Source organism: Larimichthys crocea, chromosome XXIII (genome assembly GCF_000972845.2).
Source record: "Larimichthys crocea isolate SSNF chromosome XXIII, L_crocea_2.0, whole genome shotgun sequence".
NCBI lineage: Eukaryota > Metazoa > Chordata > Actinopteri > Sciaenidae > Larimichthys > Larimichthys crocea.
The window spans coordinates 10155562-10178885 of record NC_040033.1 but is presented as its reverse complement, the minus strand read 5'-3'; the positions used below and the strand labels follow the sequence as shown (position 1 = coordinate 10178885).

Here is a 23324-nt window from a genome sequence, read left to right as displayed (position 1 = left end):
GTGTCACTGTTGTGCTTCTTTATGTCTCTAAATCTCCCCTCTCTCCCCATATCCTGTTCACTCAGCTTGGTTCCTCTTATGTTCCCCACAGATAGCTTGCTTTTATCCCAACATATCTGTTGGTATCAAACAAACACACACGTATACATGATCTGTGTAGGACTGTACGCATATAGACAAGCCTGAAAACATTTCATGATTTTCTTTATTTTATTTACAACACACTGCAGTAAATACTCTGTCCATGACAGACCTGCACACGGTTTACAATCCTGCTCGATTGGTTAAAATCAAGTTCCTGCCTTCGCCAGCGCTTCAGAGCAGCCAGCAGGCAGCTCCACATCCTGGAGGTTTGCCATGACAGGCAGTGCCTTTTTAAAAAAAAAAACACTGAAAATGTTTCCACTGTTCATTACATCAAAATCTCACGTTTAATTCTAATGAATCCACACTGAGCACAATGCCTCCACATCGATATATACTGTATGACAATCTTCGAAATGATGTGAGTCTTGGCAGGGACCAATGCGATCCCTCCAGTACCATTCAAAGTGGACACCCTTGAAATCTGATTTGTGCATGCACTGGTGAGTAACTGATGGTGGTGATGATGATGAAGAAGAAGAAGGGGGCGACTGGGGGGGAGGTGAGAAACATCAGTTAATCCACACAGTGCAGTGGCAGCGGGGCCTCAGGACCAAGAGTGATCAGGAGGAGCGGCCCTGCAGCGCCACGGTCATTTTACCAGCCTTAAAGCTCCATCGTGGCTCCAAAGAGCTTCCGAACTTAAATCGATTGTATCGAGTCCTGCACTGAGGAATTGTGCCAATGAGCAGTACACATACTGTACAAGACATATCCACAAGAAAGTCAAATACCTTGTGCTATCAATAAGACTGGATGGATGTGAAAATGTAAGTCATATTTGAGGAGTAGGGGTCTGTGTCCATATAGTATTTTTTTTGTTTTTCAGTTGTCCCAAATGAGGAGAGCGCATATGCAGCAGCCTGTAGACGCCTAGAGAAAAAGCGCTGCACCCAGTGTCTGGTTGAAAATCTCTGAACTTTTCAGAAAGGCGCTGGTGCGTCAATGTCGTTCCTTTTCATCCAACCGCATTTCGATGCTGTGGGACTTGTCAACACTGTAACTGAGCAAATGGAGGAGAAGCCTTTTTCTGGTTGTGTCTGTGCATCCTGAGCTTTATGATACGTCACACAGAAACTATCATGACAGAGACAGCAAAGCTCCTTTGTGGGAGCAGGACGGACGGACACTGAATGTTGCTGGTGAGTGTTGTGCTTTTAGCTCCTTGTTCGCGGTGTCGTCAACCCCCTGTTAACATTATTTTTCTCTCAGAGCACGAGTGCTACATCCCAATGCTCCCCAGGGTGCTGTCGGCACATTTCTGACATTAAAAACAAACACTACATGGACACAAGCCCTAATACTGTTCAAATAAAGTCCCAGCCCTGTTGAGAAACACGTTTGGTCTATTTTGAAGTTTGCAATTATTGCATACCACAGCTGAACCCAGTCTGTTCATTTCCTTGCTTCACCTTGGTGCTGCTCCTGCAGGGCACAAAGCAGGTTTGCTTCCCTTGACCATGACCAATGAACATCTGTTGTCATTGTTTACCAAAATGCACCACGACAGAGTTGAAGCACAACTGCGCCGCCTCATTTCCATTTTAATTTCCTGGTCGCGCTGTCTCTCTCAGCAGCTGAGGATCTTGATGAAGGCCCGTCTGAACTCGATGTTGAAGGTGGTGTAGATAATAGGGTTGAGGGCACTGTTGACATACCCCAACCAGGTGAAAGCACTGTAAAGCCCGGGAGGCACGTAGCATGTCCTGCAGTGGGTGTTCAGAATGTGAGTCACAAAGAAAGGCAGCCAGCAGATGAGAAACACCCCTGGAGCAGCCAGAGAGCAGAGAGATATGAGAGAAAGGATGAAACCAAAAACACAAGAGCAACATTGTAAGAAATGGATTAAACAGTGTTTGTCTGCTGTAACATAAGCATGATCAGCTAAGTAGTAACCAAGCATTCATTCTAAAACAACTTATAATAAATGATATAGTCATTGGCTAATGACACTATTATGTGGGGTTACATATGATATCAGAAATATATTGTTCCGGGCCAACATCCACTAAGTGGGAGCCAATATGTTTATATATCAGAATATAGATTAATTGATTGAATTGATTAATACACGACAACAAAACTGTGCTATACCAGGCGGATTAAACAGTGTGTTTGTCTGGTACAAATGTTAGTATGCCCAGCAAGCAGATAATGTTAAAGGCTGACTAATATGGACCAATTTGTCTGATAAAAACTTGTTGTGATTTCAAGAAATGATCACATTGAACTTATTTCAACACATTTTGACTTTAGGAAACAACATCTCTGTTGCTAGGTTGTTACTAGGGGTGCTTTTGTAGTAAACAGGGTTCCATTATATATAGCTATTAGTCAGACTCTGTGTATCTCCATGGAAATGGAGACGATGTGAGCAAGAAATTGTCATTTGAAGAGCAAATTGACCCAAAATATAAATACATTTTGATTATATGTCTTATGTTTGTAATCTTTGTATCATCAATGTATAATAGTAACATTACACTCTGACTGCATCTCACATAATGTTGGCAAAACATTTATTACTACTACTACAAGTGAAAAGTTACAAGTTACTTAGAATTAGACAGCAACTTATTACTGCTCTTTATCAACTTCAGACAAACTTAGTAAGTTAGTAAAAACATACTGTGTTGATTTTATATGCAATAAACTTAACATGCATTTTTTTTGTTATGCTATAAAAATAAAATGTTTCGATTAATTATTCTCTACTATAATACTGAGGCTAATAAGCTCTACGCTGTAATACTGGAACAAAGCTGCTTCATATTTCATCTCCTAATGTTTTCATCGACCGGTGAAGACGCTGACTTTTCATCTATCTTTAGCACTTTTGTTTGTCTTTATAATGTACGCGGCTTTCATATTCATGTTCATTAAACATTCTTTTATATGGTTCTCATGCAAAAGTAAGCTTTTTCCCAACCAGCTCAGAGTTAACGAAATAATGAGGTAACACAAGCTAACATAATATGAAACTGGTTCTACGGTTGACCTGCTTTTTGTAAACCCATTGCTTTAAAGATTATAAAGAATTTCTGTTGTTTTCTTGCTGGAATAAAGAGCTTGACAGGCACAGCAACAAGCTTAGTCGATGATCAATTAAAACACTTCTGGTTTCCAATTAGCCTGTGCTTTGTGCAAAAATTGAAGTCACACATCCAACAGGACATAGATTATTGTAAATACACAATTATAAATGCTGCACCACAGTTGAAACACTCATTAGATTCGAGCACTATAATTGGGGTCATAACGTCATAGTAAAGCAGTGGTCAGTTGGCTGTAGAGCAGGTGGGAAGTGGGCTGGATCGTTTTCTATGCCACAGTTTTCACTGATACCACTATAATGTAATCAGACACTTCTGATTACGTTTCTGTCACTGAGCTCTAGGCTGTGCCAGAGTTATCTTGACCAGGCTTATAAAAACCTGCCTGATAATTGGAGCGTGTGGAAACTGTGTCAGGAGCAACATTGTGTCTGGACACACACTGTGAACCTAAAGCCAGCCAAACTGTGACACTTCAGCATGATTTATTGTAGCTCTGCAAAAAATGCAGCAAATGCACATGGAGTAAGTAAATGTGCTAGTTCCACCATGACCAGGTAGAGGTGAACGGCTATATTTGGCCATAAGAACAATGTTAAAGGAGTATATTGCATCTATATGACATATAACATCAGCTTATCCCACTTAGCACAGTCTCCACTCACCAAGCACAATGGCCAGCATCTGAGTAGCCTTTTTCTCCCTCGCGTGCATGCTCCTGAATCGTGAACTGTTGATATGAGAATGAGGGACCGGCCGCAATGACGTGTGCGTTCGTCCATTGGACAGATCCTTCACTTCGCAGCTCATCCTGACAGGAAGCTGTTCATGCTGGTTGTTCCCCTCCGCCTCCCCGTCTCCTCGATCCTGTTCCAGATCCAGCTCAGTGCGACCGCAGGAGGCATGGCTGATGCTGCAGCAGTTGTGCGTGTCCACGGGTGGAAGCACAGAGTTCTCCACGGGCCCCGTCTTTGGACGTTTGCGCCACAGGCACCCTGACAGCAGGCTGGGCTTGGAGGGACCTGAAGGCTCTACACTTTGCTGTCGGGACAAATATACACGATTATTAGTACTAATTACTATTTTTATATCAACTATAGATCAAATGAGAAATGTGTGGAGATGATTGTATGCATGAACCAGCTTCAAAATGACCTGACACAGTGTTTTAGCATCTTTCAGCTCATTGTTTTGGTTTTCTAGCCTGCAGCTTTAATGTTTTGATTCACACTAACCAACCCCAACAGGCAGGACTTACCTACAATACTGTATACTACCTGCCAAGAACCAAAACAGGCAGACAAAGTTAGCAGCTATCTGCAGAAATAATAAAGTATTTAGTTCTCTAAAGAGCTGGACATTTTTCTCTGGAGTTGGTGAAGACCAAAACAGAGCTAAAAGGAGTAAATATTGGACTTTGCAAGTGTGTGTACATAAATAATTGTTTGCCAAAACCTTATAAAATGTTAATGTTGTGTTTCAGCTTGTTCTGTTTCTCTTAATTAAAAAAAAAAATCAATTATTAAATCTTTAACATCTGAATTTTAAGTAATCATAGTGAATTGCTCTGCCTTGAAAGATGAACTTTATCTTATCCTGCTTTGACCTCCCATGGAAAACATTAGAAGCTGTGAGTGATACTCCAGTAAGCTGACAAAAGTGGCAAGAATGAATGGAAGTAATGGCCAATCCATCTCAGAAGAACAGAAGTACCGTTCAGACAGGTTGAAAGTGGTGAACATGACTCAGAAAGTTGGAGATAATGGCTAATACATCTCAGAAGAGCCGAAGTGCAGAAGTGACAGACTGAAAGTGATGGCAAAGCTCTTTCTGTACCTCCAACTACACATTTTTAACTCACAAATACACAGTAATCTGGGCACTGCCTTTAAATTCAATATTTCATTTTCCCAGGTTGTTTACTGACCTAATTTACCAGCAAATACGCTCACTTTCTAAAGCATAAAGAAATTCAGTAAATACATCTCTAATGATCCATTTTCCCTGTGTTGTGTGATGTGTATTTCCAATATGGCCAGAGACATGATTTTTTAATAGTCTTCTCTTAGTCACACACTCATCTCATCACACGTTTTCCTCAGGGGAAAATTGCAGATTGTTATTCCCTCCACCTTTGAACAGTCTGTGGATTATGCAGCTGCTGCAGTGCGTCACCCACCGACTTTGCTCAACTGACTAGTGACCAGGTGACACGGGGCAACAAGCCACGCTTCAGAATCACAATTTTCAGCTTCTTCTCAGACCCCTGGGCTGCGACCACACAGGCGGAACGAAAAAACTCAAGCGTGCATGAACATACACACAAGACAGACTTGCAAGAAAAGCTAAAAACAGAACCGCCTTGCGCGCCACCCTGTCACAATACGCCAACACAGTCAATACAGAGAGTTAGTCAAGCATTAGGCTGCACTGCATTCAGCACAACTAGAGCGCTGAAAAAAGAAAATTAAAACACACACACACAAAAAAATAACACCTACCACTTTAATCCTTATAGGTGACAGGTCTTGTTTTGCCTTGGGTGTCTCCTCTTGTAGACAGGTCTCCTAGGGGAGCAGAGGGAAGTTGAAGATATTTTCCAGAGAAGTGTTCAATACACTGTATCTCAAGACCCCTACTGCGTCAATCCACAGGTGCAGGACATTTTTGACATTCACTTGGAAACTCATCGATTTTTCTCTATTCATCTCAGAGGATGTTTTTTTTTATTAAACTTAAAACACATCCAGCGTTTCACAGACAAAAATACAATTAGGATTCACATCTGTTATATTTTCAGTTACTCTCGCTCCTGAGCTAAACACTGTGCAACTAAATTAAAGCTCAGAAATAAAGATAACCGCCTCAGAAAGCCTCCTTCTTCTTATCAAATGTTCCTTCAGATGACTGAGTCAGAGTCCTATTATGTTATTTCAAAACACTTTTCCATTATAACTCTTTAAGCTTCAACTCCTCCAGGGGTTGAAGCTGTCTCTACTCATGGATGAGATCCCAAACTGGGGCTCAACCACAACCAATTATCTGTAACCTACTGTTAAAATAGAAGACTTGACTTTGAATTTGTGTGCAATGAAGGGGAAAAAAGTGGAGTGGATTGAATGCAGCCATAGGAAACCGTTGCATATATACAGAATATTTTAAAGACAGGGTAGACACAGATGCACAGAATACGCCCTGATGTCTCCTTGTTCATGGTTAAAAGATAAAGCCTAAAGTAACTGAGGCAAACTTTAGAATGATGGATATGATCAAAGAAGCAATAAAGCCAATCCAGAAACCAAAACCAGTACCAGTCTGTAAACATGTTTATTTATGCTGTGAAACTAGACATCTTGATATGGAGGCTTATGGAGATCAACTTGTTCTGTCACCAGCCTCAAATGGTCGTTCAAGGAACTGCAGTTTTTGCCACTTCCACATTGACTTCTCTTCAATTTTGTAAACCATGTCAGCAAATGCACCTACCTACTTGAAAGGCATATGCTACCTAACGACCGTTGCGCTTCCAATGAACGATGCCTGGCTCTGCCACCCATTCGTTCAAGGCAATCCAAACTCTTCTCATTTGTTGTTCCCCATCGGTGGAACACACTACCAGAGCAGGGGCGTCCCTCTCTACCTTTAAAAAAACTCCTGAAGACCGAGCTCTTCAGAGATTACCTTCTCTCCTAGCACTACATGACAAATCTACTCCTTAAGAATTAGTCACTAGCACTTATTTCTGCACTAATGCTTCTTATAGCACTGTACCTTGATTGTTCCCTTTTCTGTAAGTCGCTTTGGATAAAAGCGTCTGCTAAATGACTAAATGTAAATGTAATCATAGTTTACAGAAGCTGATCTGAACGGACATCTTGGTTGTCTGGGTGGAATAAGAGTAGATGAGCTATGGATGAGATAATAATATATGTGAAAGACTGAGCAACATAACACGAGATTGGTGTTTCTCAGAATAATGGATATTCAAGATTGCTCTGTCCTTGAATAGATTCTCCATAAACTCCTGTCAAGGGAGGTTGAAGTTTGTCTTCACAATGAGCATGACCTTGATGGTAGGAAAATCTTGCTGACGTCCATATATCACTATTTTGGGGGGAAACTCACTTTCAGGTAAGCACTTGACAAAAGATGCTAATCTAGTTAGGTTAGTGTGTGGGATGTAATTCTCTCCCCACTGTGCTCCATCTCTTCAGTTCTTCAAGCAATACCCACTTTAGGAACTCTTGCAGGTCAGTAACCTCATCAAGCAACGCATCCACATTGATGGTCACACTGGGGCATTTGTCCTGCAGCGTGGCTACTGCCTTCTGGATCTCTTCATGCCTTTCTAAAAAGAGATTTTTAGATGATTTGTGTGTTTTCCCCATACTTGCAAGTAGTTGACAGCTGTGGTGAAAGATGACTGGGATGTTTTGAGAAAGCTCTCTGTAGACATTGCTTCACCTCTGACCAAAACTGGAATGAGTTTGTCATTATGTCTTGCAATCAACTGTGCCTCAATGGGTTTTTTGCAGCTAACTCCACAGCACACTGGCTCTGGTCTTCAAACATCTTGACTGCATCACTGAACACGATCAGGACAGTGGATCTTAGAACATTGTTCACAGGACAACAGGGCATTTGTCTTCAGAAATCAATGGCACATACATTTTCTTTCTAGAGCAGGGAGCATGGAGAGGCAGCGAATATTGCTGTGTCCTGAAACGTTACGGTACTCCTGGCCGACACACTCACAGAAGCTCTTAAGTCTTTCTTCTCTAATGTTGAAAATATCTTGGTGTGCAACATCAATGCAAATCCTAACCAATGTTCTTCTGGCCATGTTATAAATGATGTGGACAGGACAACCTATGTCAATCACCTGTCGCTGCAGGGCAGGTATGGACATTGACCCTCCCCATCCTATTCATTGCTCCGAAGTTGGTATCTGTGTTGTCGGCAGAAAGTGCCATGACTTTGTTTTCCAGGTTAAATTTTTGGATGACCGCCACAAACCCAGCTGCAATTTGCCCTGCTGTTTCTCCTTCGAAGTCAACAAAGTCAAGCAGTTTTGTTCCTACAGATGCACCGACATCATATATCTTACAATAGCTGACTACTACTCCAATAGACAGGGACACAAATTCAACCTGTTCAAGGTCCTGTGCTACCAAAGTAGTCGGCCACGCTGCTAAGTAACCACTATAAATAAAGATGTACAACATGACATCTCTCCAAAAGTGAAGCCAAAACACCTTGATCTGCCATAAACCTCACTTCCCTTTTATGTTAGCAGATTGGGACATGTTTTTTTTTTTATCGATCTGATCTGAGTTTCATGAGGCTGGTGAGTTGTGCTGAAAGGACTCAATGAGAATGACTTGTCAATCACAAGGTGATACGCTGCTTTATCAGCTACTTTACTCTAAATGGGGCCATAATTTGCAAAATGAACATCATGATGTATGGAGGAAGAAGCTGAATCTAGAACACTCATTAAAACTCATTAGAAAACTGTTAACTGAGGTAATAAATCAACGGGGGAAGTAGAGTAAGTTCCCCAAACTCCATGGAGGTGCCCCCTGCATGGCATTGGCTTAACTTCACAGGCTTCAAAGCTCTGTCCACTGATTATGGTTTATCAATGGTTTCATATCATGATTGGATGATTGGCAGCTGAGCCTTTCTTGCGATTGAGTCAGCTGTTGAATGGGCAGGACTTCATGCCTCCAAATGATGCAACCATACCTGGGATATCTTTGTGGGACATGTTGTCCATCTTTACATGCAGTCAATGGTGTTAACATGTTACTTGCTATGGCTCCCATTTTGTCCTCCCACATGTAAAGCTCATAAAACGTCTGTGTCGGTTGTGCTGTGCAGTCCATAGATCTGTAACTAGGATTTTGTCGCATAGTGCAGTATGCAGAGACACCCTCATGCATAGCTAAAATCATATTCTTCCTAGGAAGGCTTCTTGAAGAGTGTGATGACAGAGGGCACAGCATCAGCACGGGCAATCAGAGCGGCTTGATGCTGTTCTACCTCCGCTGCCAGTTAACAAAAAGAAATTACAAAGAGTGCAGTACATGGGCGTTAACATGGAAATTCTCTCATCATGTTGTCATTAAAATCATATTTCCATTTCTTGTACCGCCTCTGTCTGCTCTCTTTATGCCACTCTTCTTACTCTCTTTACTTTTTCTACGCCTCCAATTACCCTCCTCATCCATTTATCACTCATCTTTCCTCCTTTCCCTGTCTTTTTCATTCTTCTACACTCTCCGTGCTTCTCTCGTTTAACTCCCTTCCTCTACATTTTTCGACACTATTAGATAAAATGCTTCGGTTAACATATTTTTCTCTTCCTATGGCTTTCCTCCTCCTCTCCTTTCTCTCCTCTCCATCTGGCTTGAAAAGCAAAAATGCATCACAGCTGGTAGTCATGTCCAATTGTTTTATAATCATCCACTCAATGTGAAACAACTTTCATTCCACACGTGTCAGAAGTGGGTCAAATTCACAAAATTCTCTTTGGTGGATAATAAAAAGCTGAACGTGACTTCAAGGCTCAACAGCTGCCTGCTTGACTGAAGTGAATGCGCAGGGTGCGCCCTCTTAGAAATTTTTTTTTGCACAATTGCCAAAAATCTATGAATTAGCCTCTTCTAGACATAAAATAGCTATTAAACCAGTCAAACAAGAACATACTTCTATTATGATTCATTTACTTTTAACATTTTCAAATCCCAAAGTTATGACACAAAATGGTCATCTTACAGAATATTAAAGAGTATAAAAAAAATTGCTGGCTTCTGGTCACACATCCACAACCAGCATGAACAAGTAATTAATAGAAGAAGAAGTGATATGAAGATGCTACAGTGACAGATCTATCTATATATCATTCCTTTCCCACTGATATAGTTCTGTGTAAATGACCTTAAAACTCCCCTGATTAAATCTATTTTTATTTGAATCCTCTGCTTTACAGTCACAACCTGGCTACTTGTGTACTGAGCTGATCGTCTGAATTCTCATTCTTGGAACCCTGACTCAAATTCATGCATACAAGGAAAAACTTTTCTACCCGGTGTTTCTGACATCAGCAATGTATTTTTAAACTGTAATGAAACCAGTTATGAGGCTTTGGGGGGTGTTTTGCCAGTGTGGTTTGCGCACATATGAGGAAAAGGAAAGGTGAGCCAGTCCCACAGAAAAGGTGCGATATAGAGGTGAAATGTAATTTGCAAGTCATAATGGGTATCCATAATGTGACTGAGGGAGAGAGACTCTATCCACATAAGTAATATAGTGTTGCTGGTAGGAAAGAAACTTCTACAAAGCATCTACAAAGAATCAGCTTATGCGGAAATCGTTTTATACTTTATATTACAGTCTGACTGAAAAATATCTTGTTGGATCAACAGTCATTGTTTAATCATTAATAAACGATCAATAGCTTCTAATAAGCCAACATGTCTTTAAAAAAGCCAATTATAAACATCAAGCCAGCAGATATAAATGTTAATAAGTCATTACTAAACAGTAATAAAATTCAAATCAGCAGTTAATAATTAAGTCTTGAAATGATTAAAACATGTTGGCTTATTAGAAGCTATTGATCGTTTATTAATGATTAAACAGTGACTATTGATTCAACAAGATATTTTTCAGCCAGTAATGAGTCATGGATAAACAGTAATAATCACCAAGTCAGAAGAAGTTATGAATGTTAATAAGTGATTAATACTGATTATTTTTTGTTGCTGGAGCTCTATGGCAGAATTTAAAAACACAAAGCAAATGTCATACTGGAGAGGGATAAACCAAACAACCTGGCAACCCCAAAATTGTTTTCATTAAACACTTACACTTGATTTATAAAGCATTTGTAAATAATCAAGAATGAATAAAGGCTTTAGTTCCAACTTAGAAATCCTTAATGAAGAGTGCCTTATTAGAAATAATTCAGCCAAAGTGAAAACATTGACAAACAAAAGGGAATAGAGGGAAACAGAGACAAGCTGAAAATCCTCACCACAGATGGTGGGGTTGAGCCTGGCTGCACCTTTCCGCTGGCCTGGCCGAAGGTGATCCTCTTCCGCCTCATCCTGAGGAAGACGTAGATGCGAATGTAGACTAGCAGGGTGACGATAAACGGCAGGTAGAAGGACACCACGGAGGAGTAGATAACAAAGTCGGGGTTGGAGATAGAGCACACCATGGGGTCATCTGAGCCAAAAAAGAAAAGATCATTATGCAAAACAACATCAAAATCACAGGATAATAAAAGAGACAGCCGGCGTGATTTACAGCCGACCTCTGAACCTGGTGCATGCTCTCCATTTTGAAAATGACCTCGGAGGCTTGTCCTCCTTGATATTCTCCATGCATACTGAATTGTACAGTGCTGCGCTCAAACAGTGCCCGTCTTAATTGTGAGATAGAGGGATAATTGATTTGACAATAATTGCACCATAAATTCAAGATGAGAGACCATTTGGTATGATAATAGTCTCTAGATTAAATATTCAATCAAAATTCAAGTCTACATATCAGGAGAACTAATGGTACTGTAAATTGAGTTTTTTTTTTGAAAATGGCACAGCTGTGAAATGCATATTGCATGCCAGTGGCATGAACAAAGTGAAGTGATTTGCCTCTCGCTGGATGTTCCCCTGAATCAATATCACATACCTCAGTACACAGGGAGAAGAAAACAAGGACAGACAGATACAATCTATTTCGAGCCACACTTGAAATCATCTCCAGTTTCTAGATTCCTATTATTTACCCATTTTGTTTGCCACTTATACAGTGTTTGTCTTGTCAAGCACATGCTTTTTTTTCCCCCAATGCGTTTCTTTTGAAGGATCCTGGACCTGATGTGACTCCATTGGTCCCTTCACTTCCAGTGCTGATGTGTGGTTGCGTACTGACAAAACAGTGGGATTCCTGCAATCACCAGCCATTGTTATGCATCGATTGTAAGAGGACTGACAAAAATAGCCTGTATCTATTTGAGTATCTTTACATTGGGTCTGACTAATGCTCCTCATTGTGTGCGCGCAGTCATGCATCTGTGCTGCTGGCTACTGAAATTAAAGTAGCTACTGGTGATGTTTCCCACAACCCCACAAGGAATATGAATAATCCCTGAAAACATCCCTCACAATGATCAAGGAGACACTCGTATTAGAGGACACCATCAGTAAGCTCATTTAGCCAGAATTCAATGCATCTAATATTCATGCAATGTTGACAAAAAGCCTCCTGTAATTGTGAAGATGACCACGTCATAACCTTCATGCTTCTTCACTTGCAAAGAAGCAGTGTACATCTCTTTAGCTTGAATCAAATGTATTCGGGTAATTTTGCTCCAGGTTTGTTGACGTGCAGCAGTCAGAAATTCTCAATATATGCAACTCTGATTTACAACTCGGAGGCGAACACTTGAGCTCCTCCTAAGAGCGGCATTAGACGAGCTGCAATTCGAAGTCTCATCATCAGTGGTTATTTTCTCAGGCTCAAGCTCGAGGCAGACTCGGAAGACATTATACAACATTTTCGCAGGCTGAGTAGGACAGTACAGAACTCCCCATGACAAGTAAATTGAATCTGACACACTAAATTGCTGAAGTGAACCTTTAAATCTCATTTTAGATTGCATTTCATGTCCTACCGCTGACCCCAAACGGCAAGTAGACTGAATTTTGACCCTGATTTTCACAATAACACAGCGCCTTCACACTTTGCATTCTACTTCTCATCCTGCATAAATTGACTCGTTGCTCTTGATGCATCTAGACAGGAAGATGAAGTCGAAATGTTGTTGACCTGACCTGTGGTGTTGAAACCGAACAGCAGGGGACAGGAGACAGCGAAGGCCAGGACCCAGACGGTGGCAATCATCACAAAAACTCTCTTCCTGGAGCGATGGGTGGTGTTGTACAAGACGGGCATCACAACTGCTGTGTACCTACACACAGACAGATTAGAGTCTGTCAAAACCTTTTAAAAAATGTGTGTGTACAGGGGAGAGGTGGTGACATTTGAATGAAGAGAAAAGTGCTGATATAGTACAGTAAAAAGGAGTAATAAGGAAAAGAAAAGAACTGGTCTTTGGGGATGCCATGAAATGCATGGCTGAGAGATAATGGATAATATAAAGAGCAACAATGGAGCAGCAAACTGGGCATTTCTGCTCGGAAACAATTCAGGTATTGAGCAATAAACCTAGTGGAGCTTTGATTTAAGAGTTCATCAGCATAGTATATTCCAAGACTGTATAATGAGTCTAGGAAAACTTAGTTGGCTCAGAAGAAGCAGCAATTATTCTGGACCCCGACCCAAAATGGATGTGATGTTATGTTGTTTAGAGCCAGATAACTGCCATGATTGTTTATCCTCATCAGACTAATTACACTGGTTCCTCTCTGGGCAAAATACAGGGCGAAATGCAGAGAACAGACGTTCACTAAAAATACTCTTCCCTCCCTGCTTTACTCCGTCTTCCCCCTCCTGCCATGTTGCTGTCGGTTTAAATAAAAACAGGGAGGAGAAAGTCAAACGGCAAAAAAAAAATAATGTACATGATTTATTGATCAAGCGCTGCTTCACTTTACGCTGTTATTTGGGGATGAGAACAAGGCTCCTCAGCTCTGAGTCACCGCTCAAAACATGACCTATGCTGCAAATATTCTCACAAAGACACTTCACCTTGAAGTTTGACGTGAAAGTTTCTAGTGTATTTATTTGACTCGTTTTAACAGGCGATAAATCTTCCCTGCTATCACAGAAATGATGGCTGTAAACTTATAAATAAACAACGCTGTCACAGTCGTAACGAGAGTCTGTCGTACACTATCAATGACACTGAATGCCCTCTGGTTCGTCTCTTTAATTTAACACTTCACAAAGTGTGTGATACTGTAGCAGTGTTGTTGACTTGTCTAATAATCAATCACAGAGAACCATGGGGCTCCAAAGAACTTCATCCCTCAGAAGCAAATTATTTGTTGTTTGCAAAAAGCACTGCAGGACAAACATATATGCCAACAGGCATGAAACCATGTGCAATTAAATAACCCCATGGACTACGAGGCCCATGAGCAAACATTTCTGCATACTGTACCATGTTGACTTTAATTTTCCATTAAGACCTGGTCCTGGTTGCAGTGTTTTTTTGTGTAGTAATTAATTTGTAGTTTAAACCTGGCTGGCAGTGGTTAGCAATGTCACCTAACAGCACGAAGGTTCCTGGTTCGAATCCTCCAGCCTTTTGAGTTTGCATGTCTGCATGTGTTGTCACCGGCTGCTCTGGCTTCCTCCCACACTCCAAAAGTTGTTTTAGATTAATTGGGGACTCTAAATTGCCCATAGGTTTGAATGTGAGCAAGAATTGTTGTTTTTGGGGGTCCACCATCTCGGTGTCAGCTGGGATCAGCTCCCTGATAGGAATAAAAAAAGTTATGGATGTATAGTTTAAAGCTACAACATTGACTTACCTTTTAAGTTGACATGGTTCAATTACACATCCAACAATTACAGACCAACATTCATTCACTCACTCCAATATAGCGCCAATATTTACTCTCTTTTGGTCTTCACCAACTCCTGAAGGAATATTTGGCTTGTTGATGCCAAGCAGCTTGTGTACAGAAGGTTTTTCACTCAGAACAGCTGCCTGCTACGGCCAAACACAACACTATGAGAGTGGTGAAAGTGAGCCAAACTGTAAAGTTGCAGGCCAGACAGTTAAACGAGCTGAAATGATGAAGCTCTGCCGAGCCGGAGGAAAGCTGCACATAGAGGTGATAGTTCTGTGTAGGTTCATAGTAACGTCTTCCACATGTCGACTGATAAATTGGAGTAATTCAAACTAGATTTTGACACTCTATAACACTGGGCCACATAATTTGATAATGAAGATCATTAGCAACTTGTTTGTTAGTGCACTTTTCAGATTTCTTTGCAAATTTGCAGTTAATCAAATTACAAAGCATGCACAGTGAACCTGGGACCCCCCCTGGGCAGATGTTGCTCCTCCCTGTTGATAATCCAGCTCTGCACATTATGACACTAGTATTTTATGAATGCACCCATCGGAAAATCTTACTAACTGGTGAGGAAAAGGAAGACTACCTTCTCAATACGTGCCAAACAAAAAAACACCTTCAGTCCTTCTACGTATAGTAATTTATTCATTCTATATAGGTGAGCTCCTGATGCCTGGGGGTTGTAAGTTCAAAGGCTCAAGAGATATATGAAATATTAATCGTGACAAAAGAAGAAAAGTAAGCAAATAAATAATATAAACATCTCTAGTAAAGGTTCAAACTGATGAACCTAGAACATCAAATCAAAAAAACATCCTCTTTCCTGTCACCTCATCACCGTCTTTCAATTCGACACTCAGTGACTACACGTCTCTTTCTCTATGAAGTTTTGAAATTTCTATGAGGCGAGGCGAACAAAAGAAGACCTTGCGATATGAAAATCTCACATGGATGACATTTATACTGGAGATGTCATGGCATTATCCGTTGTCATACACAATAACTGCAGCGAGAGGGTACAAGCACACACTCATGCACACACTGCACACTCACCTGTCAATGCTGATAGCACACAGGTTGAGGATACTGGCGGTGCACATCATCACATCTAGCGTGACAAAGATGTTACAGTAGAGCCGGCTGAAAAGCCAGGCACCGCCGACCACCTGCACAGGACAGACAGGCATATTAACAATGCACACGTTTCTCTTCCCACTCTTCACAGTGAAGTGTGAAGCACCTCTCGAGTGCGCACACGAACGCACACGCTCGTACATCACAGAAATGGCAAGGCAGAAGGAAAACCGTGCACTGTGAGATTTGGTCTGTGTCATGTGGAAGGATGTAGAAAAATAAACCCAAGTAGCCAAAAAAAATACTGCCTTGATATACTGAACTAAGCATTTATGTTAATAGGGATATTCATTAGGCAAATTTATGCCTGATTTAGCAAATATACATGTCAGCATACAGTCCTTGTCCTCAGATAACACAAACTGGAAGTGTAAATGTTCTGTGATGATCCACCACGACGGACAACATACATAATATTGTTAGCAGTAAAGTATAATCGAGGGAGTGTGTCAAACAAAGGATCTAATTATCTTCAGGGGTGTTTCCAACACTCAGAAAGGACATTAACCCCAGGCTGAACACCCTAAGCCATCCCCTCTACCTCCACCCCTCTTAGCAGAGTCCTGCTCAGACCAACGGGCTTTCACTTTGGCTCCATAATGCCTGGTAATAACTGTCTGACAAAGATAAATGGGATCCAAGCTCCTTCGCCCGCTACTAAATCTGTTAAGTCCGAGATGGGAATACACGCCTGCCTACACAAAGAGGCGGCATGCACACATGGGAGAACACACAGAGACACACACACACACGTACAAAGACGTAAATAGACAGCAATTTCTTTCACGTGGACCAGAGATAAAAGAGACAAACAGATACACATTTGATTTTTTTCTATACATACTAATGTGGAAACATTCACTTATTCATTTTCAAAGACAAGCGTAATTCTTGACAACATACTTAACTTTTAACACAAATCCCAATCTCAGCCTAACCTCAGGTCATACCCATGGATAGTAATTCCATTTTTAAAAAGCACTACACTAATTTTACACATAAATATCTGTTTACACGTCGTGGTTAGTACCACTCAGCCCGTGAAAACAGCTGCTTAATGTCTTCTGCAGCCGTGGAGGCAATAAAGCAGCTGATGTCATAGTCACATCATCGGGATGACACAAATTGGAGCATTCAGTTTGAAAGATGTGGATGCTTAGCGGGCAGGGGTAGGGTGCAATCAAAGATAGATAGATAGAAGTGTAGGAACCAACATTTTTGACGTTATACAGCCCCAATTTCTCATACAATACTATTTCTGAGCAGGTTTCAAGTATATGGTGTGTTCTCGTAGAGGATACTCCAAAAAAATGAGTATGCATACTCACAAACGCTGGATTTATGTGCGTGTGTGTTGTTGTCTGTTGAGTGTGTGTTGTTGATGCATGCTATTGATCCACAATGCATTGCACAAAGGAAATGGGGGAGCTGTTAACAGTTGTAAAAAACAAAACAAAATGCAGTTGCAAGTGGTCGTGATAAAGAAACTACAAAATCAAAGTATACTGGTACAACAATGAGTTTGTAGTATTGGGTCTAACATTACATTTAGAATATGTTATGTATGTTTTATCATGAAATAAATACATTTTAAATCCCTTTCACATTCATGATTTGTTATGTCCTTCATCAGTAGTTGATAAATGTACATGTTATGGAAATTCATGATGTGTTTTTCTACTTTGGGTCCCAGTTAGACACTAAATTTCTCTTTTTTGGTCTCAAGCTGAAAAAATTTGGGAAACCCTGCTACAGTTTTAACAAAGCTTTATACTTTAATTGTTTTATTATTATTTATAGCCAGAATTTCTTACCCAAAAGAAGCTATTTTAAAAAATGACAGCAGAGGGAAAATATCCTCTTTCTCACATGCCGCTATCACGTTTTTAAGCTCTGTAAGGACATTTGGTCTTTAAGTATAAAAATAACACCAATTCACACAATATATACTCTGCATGTACACAGTTTGTACTCACTCACCCCCACACACAAAAAGACTGAAGCAAACATGGGTACGTATTGAATATTGTCTGCACAGTGTGGGAATGATGGTGGTGACTCAGTGGGGCTCTGCAGACACCTCTTATTGACTGTTTTTGAATATATGTGATCCATTTTTTCACAGCAGCGAAAAGTGCTAAATGTCTCAGTAAAAAGACACAGCAGGGGCAGCAATTGTTAGGACACTGGGACCAGAGGAGAATCTTTCTTTCTGGACTACTACATTTCTAGACTATCTTCTTTTTTTTTTTTTAACAAAATGTTGAGCCAAGAATAAATCCGCAGTGTCTGCAGGACCACACTCGTATCACTTAATCTGATGTTTTCTGTTAGATCTTGCATTCCAACGTAATAAAACACTCCCGATAAAGTCTTGAACCTGAAAGAGGAGCAACCTCCGAGCTGTTCCTGTAGTCAGGTCATATATTTTCAACATCATTTAGGATGAACTGCAGAAAGTGAGCGCTCAGTCATTGCTGCCAATACAACCACTTCCTTCAAGTATGAGTCATACATCAACTGTACCATCCAGGGATAAGGTGGCTTGCTCAAGGGCGCATGATTAGTACCTTCGGAGGGAGGGGAGAGTGATACTCACTTTTCCCCAGAAGCAAACCTGCAACCCTCTGGTCCCAACAAGCGTATCCCTCATATTAGAGCTTGCGGGGTGATGGTGCTCACAGTGGCCTCCCTGTGAGTCTCTGCTCCTGACTCTGAACTAATATATTTTCTCCAAGCTTCACCTAAGATATTACTGACCTTTACATTTTCTGCTAGATGAATGAATATTTCACTTTTGCGTCCTACTATCTTATCATGACTTATTCCTAATGGGATTGTAAATCTCCCCTTTGAATCTGAAATGAAAAATGTAGCACATGCTCTTACAGCATGACTGCTCGCATGACTGAATCCTGTAGAGGTTCCCGGTTAAGTTTGCCTACCATACAATATAATCATCATGAATTGGTCTGCTTCTGCTCACTGATTGGATCCATTTTTCTGGTTGACCAGCTGTCGAATTGGACTTTCTGCTGACAAACTTTGGGCATCCGGGTGGCTACTTGTTAAACATAACTGGATTTTTTTGACCTTGTGTGGGCAAATGCCCGGAGCCTTGGAGCAACACGGCATGGAGCTTCAGGGATGCTGTGGATACTTGTGCTGTGTATTTTATGTTGATGAAAAAATTAATGCCTGAGGGTCACGAGCAATCTGTGAATTGCAAATAAGAATGAACAGCAAAAATAAATAGTAAGAGGTTTGCTAAAACATTATGATTCACAGGTTTCTTTGTATATGAAGTTCAGCCACTTACCAAAAGAAGATGGAGTCATTATTTGTTAATATTCAATATGTCCTTCAGCAATTATGTATAATCTACATGAATAGTGAAGCACTTTATCATCATTACTGTCTCCCTATCACCCATGCAGTTGTCACTACGTCATAAGCTCCAAATGACCCTCATCCTTTTTCTCTCTGACTGTCGCTCCTTTTTTTTTTCTTTTTTTGTTAAGTCCACCTTTGTCTCACAACTTCCTGTCCTTTTTTTCTCTCTCCTCTCCGGTGTCAGCTCCTCACTCACCGCTGAGCATAATATCTTCCTCTCTGCTCGGCTCAGATATTACAGCAGGTGGTCTAGTAACCACAGGGTTGTGTGGTTTGATTCCCAGCTCCGCCAGTCCAGTCACATTGTCCTTGAGTAAGACACTGAAACCTAAAAACCGCCACAAATTGTCTCTATGTGTATGGTTAGGCATAGTATTATAGCACTGTATCACTCCTGAGCAGTTGGTGCCTTACTTGGCAGCCATTCATCAATGTATGAATGTGACAAGTGTTGTAAAAGTACTTTGAGTAGTCGGTAGACCAGAAATGCTCTCTATAAATACAAGTCCATTAACCATCCATTACCCTTCTTTCCTTCAGAGCTCTAGGAATCAAAGAAATCATTGTGTGCGTACTGGATATCAGACAAAAAAGGTTAGAAACACACAGAAATTTTGTAAATACAGACACCCTGACCTCCTCACCTCCAGATACACAGCCCAGGGCATGACCAACGAGGCCACCAGCAGGTCGGCCACAGCCAAGCTGACCACCAGATAGTTGGTGGTCGTCTGGAGAGAACGTTCCCTCAGCACAGCCAGACACACAAGCACATTCCCAAAGACGATGGCCAGGATGAGGAGCGAGTAAAGCATGGCGTAGTAGTTACGCTCATCCTGCCCCGATGCCTCTGAGCTCTCATTCCTCTCATCCCATCCGAAAGTGTCTGATTCGTTCCAGAGCTGTTCTGCGCTGCTAAACATCGCCATGGAGGCGTCCCGGTGACATGGGAGGTGAGATGTTTGGCAGACCTACCAAAGGAAAAAAAAAAAACATCATAGTTTGTCGTTAACACATTAATCACATCTCAGACATAACATGTCTCACATCTCATTAGTCAGATGGAAACGCACATCATAAGCAATCAGATGATGATGGAAGGATCATTTCAGACTGGGAAACATCTCCTGGTTCTTGCACTGTTGAACTGATGAAATGCATCACAGGAGTGGCTTAATGTTCTTTACTATACTTCACTGCAATAAAAAATCGACGCCTCCTGAAAACACGTCTCTCTGGCTCCTATAATCAACCCCATAAGGACTCAGCATAAATTCATGCTCTTAACTCCAAACTCCATCGATAATTTAATACATTGTTCCAGTTAGCCTTTCATATGTTTCCTCTTTCCTTCCTGTAAATGGCTTTCCAAACATCTAGCAGAAACAGAAACCACTGTTCAAAGCAGAGATGGTAACTTTAATGAGAGGCTGGCAGCGTGCCTTTGAGCGGTGTCAGTGAGGTTAGCTCATCAGGGAGGAGTAATAAGTCAGTACTGCCACCCTGAGAAGTCCGGCTGGCTCTGATCCCTCGCTCTGCTCCTCTCTCTCATTTATTCCCAATCCTCCTTATCTGGCCAGAATCCAAATGACAGCGCTGTGGTGATGCTCACACCTGTGCCTAGATGTTAAAAACAAACAGATCCATCTTATCCGGCTCCTCCCTATCTCTTTCTGTGACAGAAATAGGGAGAAAGATACTGAGAAACAGAGAAACCAGAGGACCATTTTTAGACCTGGCTCACATCCAGGAGGCTTTTTAAAGATTTCCTCATCTAAAATTCCACTCAGTTCCTCAATGGCTCCGGTATCATATGATTGTACACAAGAGAATCTGAAGAAGCAAAGAAAAAAACAGTCACCAATACCAATCACCTTGAAGTCTCCTAATGGGAGTGCAGACAGAGTTTATCACAAAATTAGGCGAGGAATGAGGAATAAAACCCCATCCGTGCGCACACACACATGAATTTTTAATCCGAGGGCACTGGTTATATGATATAAGGTTACCCAGAGCTCCAGTGACTTGTTTTTTTTTTTATATTTGTGGATCAAGTAATGATTGAAACTGATTTCGCTCTTGTTCAGCGGACCTTCCTCTAACATTAACCACCACCTGATCCCCACTTAATGTCAATGTGCTCTGACCTGCTAAGTGCGAGTAAAATGGGCATAATTAGACCCTCAGATACACGCGCACACACGCACATGCCCATATAGCATATACAGTATAGTGTTGTGTTGTATATAAGAAGCCTCTGGAGCCATAGGAAGGATGTAATGGAAAAAGGAGGGCTGTTACTATATTTAACTGCAGATTTATGACTTTATCAGAAGATTAATTATAGATTAATTAACTGGGGGTTATGCAGCCTAACTGACAGCAAGTGATTTTCTTCCAATTTCATTATAGCTGCTAGGGAATCTTAATTTGCAAGAGTCGATCCTTAATCGTAAAATTCGATTAAACCTCATGATAGCGCACCTTATCAGGCTTTATAATCACACTTCCACAAAGATTGGGGTCAAATACGGTCCAATGACAGGCAGAGACGAGTTCCTAATTAGCAAAGCAGCAGATAGGATTTAATTAAAAAGGCACAAACACTGAAGGAGAAACAAGAAAACAACATTTTAAAAAAAAGAGGAGTTTAATGATGCTTTAGGATGTCGCCACCACTCTTCCTCCACTCCTTACCTCCACACACACACACACACATGCAGAAGTAAACAGACTTACCTGTTACTATTCCCCAGTAAAGAATTCATCAGATGCCATCAAGGGAAAAGCATCCTCCAGTTCAGTTAAAAGTTATCCCGTCATCTCGCTCAGCTCTGCGAGGCGAGCAGGAGGAGAGCTCGGTGCCATTGCGCGCGGGCGACTGTGAATGTGGGAAGCTCTCACGCACAAACCCGAGGCGCACTCGCTTACTTCTCCCCCAAAGCTCTGTGGTTCTGTGACGGCAGGTAACACGTTGAGCTTTTTTTACACTTTGGTTTAGCAGCCGCACCGCACACGAGCGTGCGTGACGCGGAGACGTCAGGTGTCTCCCTCTGCGCGTTAAGTGATGCATAGCAAATGAAGGTGACCAATTATGGAATTAACAACAAAAGAAGTGTTTCAAATCAGATTTCTTTCACCTCAGTGTTTAGCTTATGATACAAATAATCATATATGCAAAATGTGTTACAAGTCTGTCCCATGGCTGTTCCTCAGCATGACCCTGAACCAGTCTGGGTCGTGTTTTTGCTGGAAGTGATATTCGCATAAAAATAGCCTAATGTTGGCCTGATAAAATAGAACCAATAAGATCTAGAGAGCGAAAATGAGGTCAGTCTGGTTCTAAGGATAAAAAAAATGTATAGAAACTATGGTCTGGCATCCTATGAGTCCTTTTTTCTTTTCGCAGAGAAATGCAAAACAAAAAAACAACCCCCAGTGCAGATAAAAAATAAAAATACCTAGGGCTCCTGTCTCAAATTCCCAGGCACTGTTCTTTGTTGTGCCACCTTCTACATGGCATATTAAGATAAGAGTAGCTTAATAAGCCCTGCAGGAGCAGCCAAATGTGATCTGGACCAAACCAATGTGAAGTCAACCAAGGGAAGCTGTTGTTTTTCTATCTCTTTATGAACCAGTTCCAAGCTGCAAAGAGTCCAAATTTACTGTAAAACCCAGAGACAATCCAACAGTCTGTTGGTTGTATTTTAATACACAATGTGTTTTTTATCGCTCCATTAATCAGTGAGCTGGGAGGCAAATGAAGACCACACAGCCTAGCTCATGTTTCCAGATAATTATACTTAAATGACAGCAGATGCTCAGCCTTACATTACAAACCCTCCCTCAAAGCACATTTTTAAGAAAGCCAGTGAGCCGCAAGAAGTTGATGGTCTGTTCGATGTGACCGCAGCTGACAAACAGCCCTAACTGATCGTTTCTCACCATCAACCTGCAGTCAGTTTGCGTTTAAAGTAATGTAAAAGTGTCCAAATGTCCTTGGTGCTCATTGGAAATTTGACCCATTCTTCTTCTTCTC

General features: G+C 41.2%; 1 protein-coding gene across 1 annotated transcript; it reads right to left on the bottom strand.

Annotated features, from left to right (window-relative positions):
- Positions 1-187: 187 nt before the first annotated feature.
- drd3 (dopamine receptor D3) lies at positions 188-22795 on the bottom strand. The gene is made up of 8 exons (XM_010750153.3): positions 22025-22795; positions 19930-20256; positions 15812-15924; positions 13043-13179; positions 11239-11432; positions 5699-5764; positions 3863-4238; positions 188-1911 (listed from the first exon to the last, which is right to left on the bottom strand). Exons 2-8 carry the CDS (start codon positions 20212-20214, stop codon positions 1715-1717), a joined length of 1368 nt encoding a protein of 455 aa, XP_010748455.2. The 5' UTR covers positions 20215-20256; positions 22025-22795; the 3' UTR covers positions 188-1714.
- Positions 22796-23324: the final 529 nt, after the last annotated feature.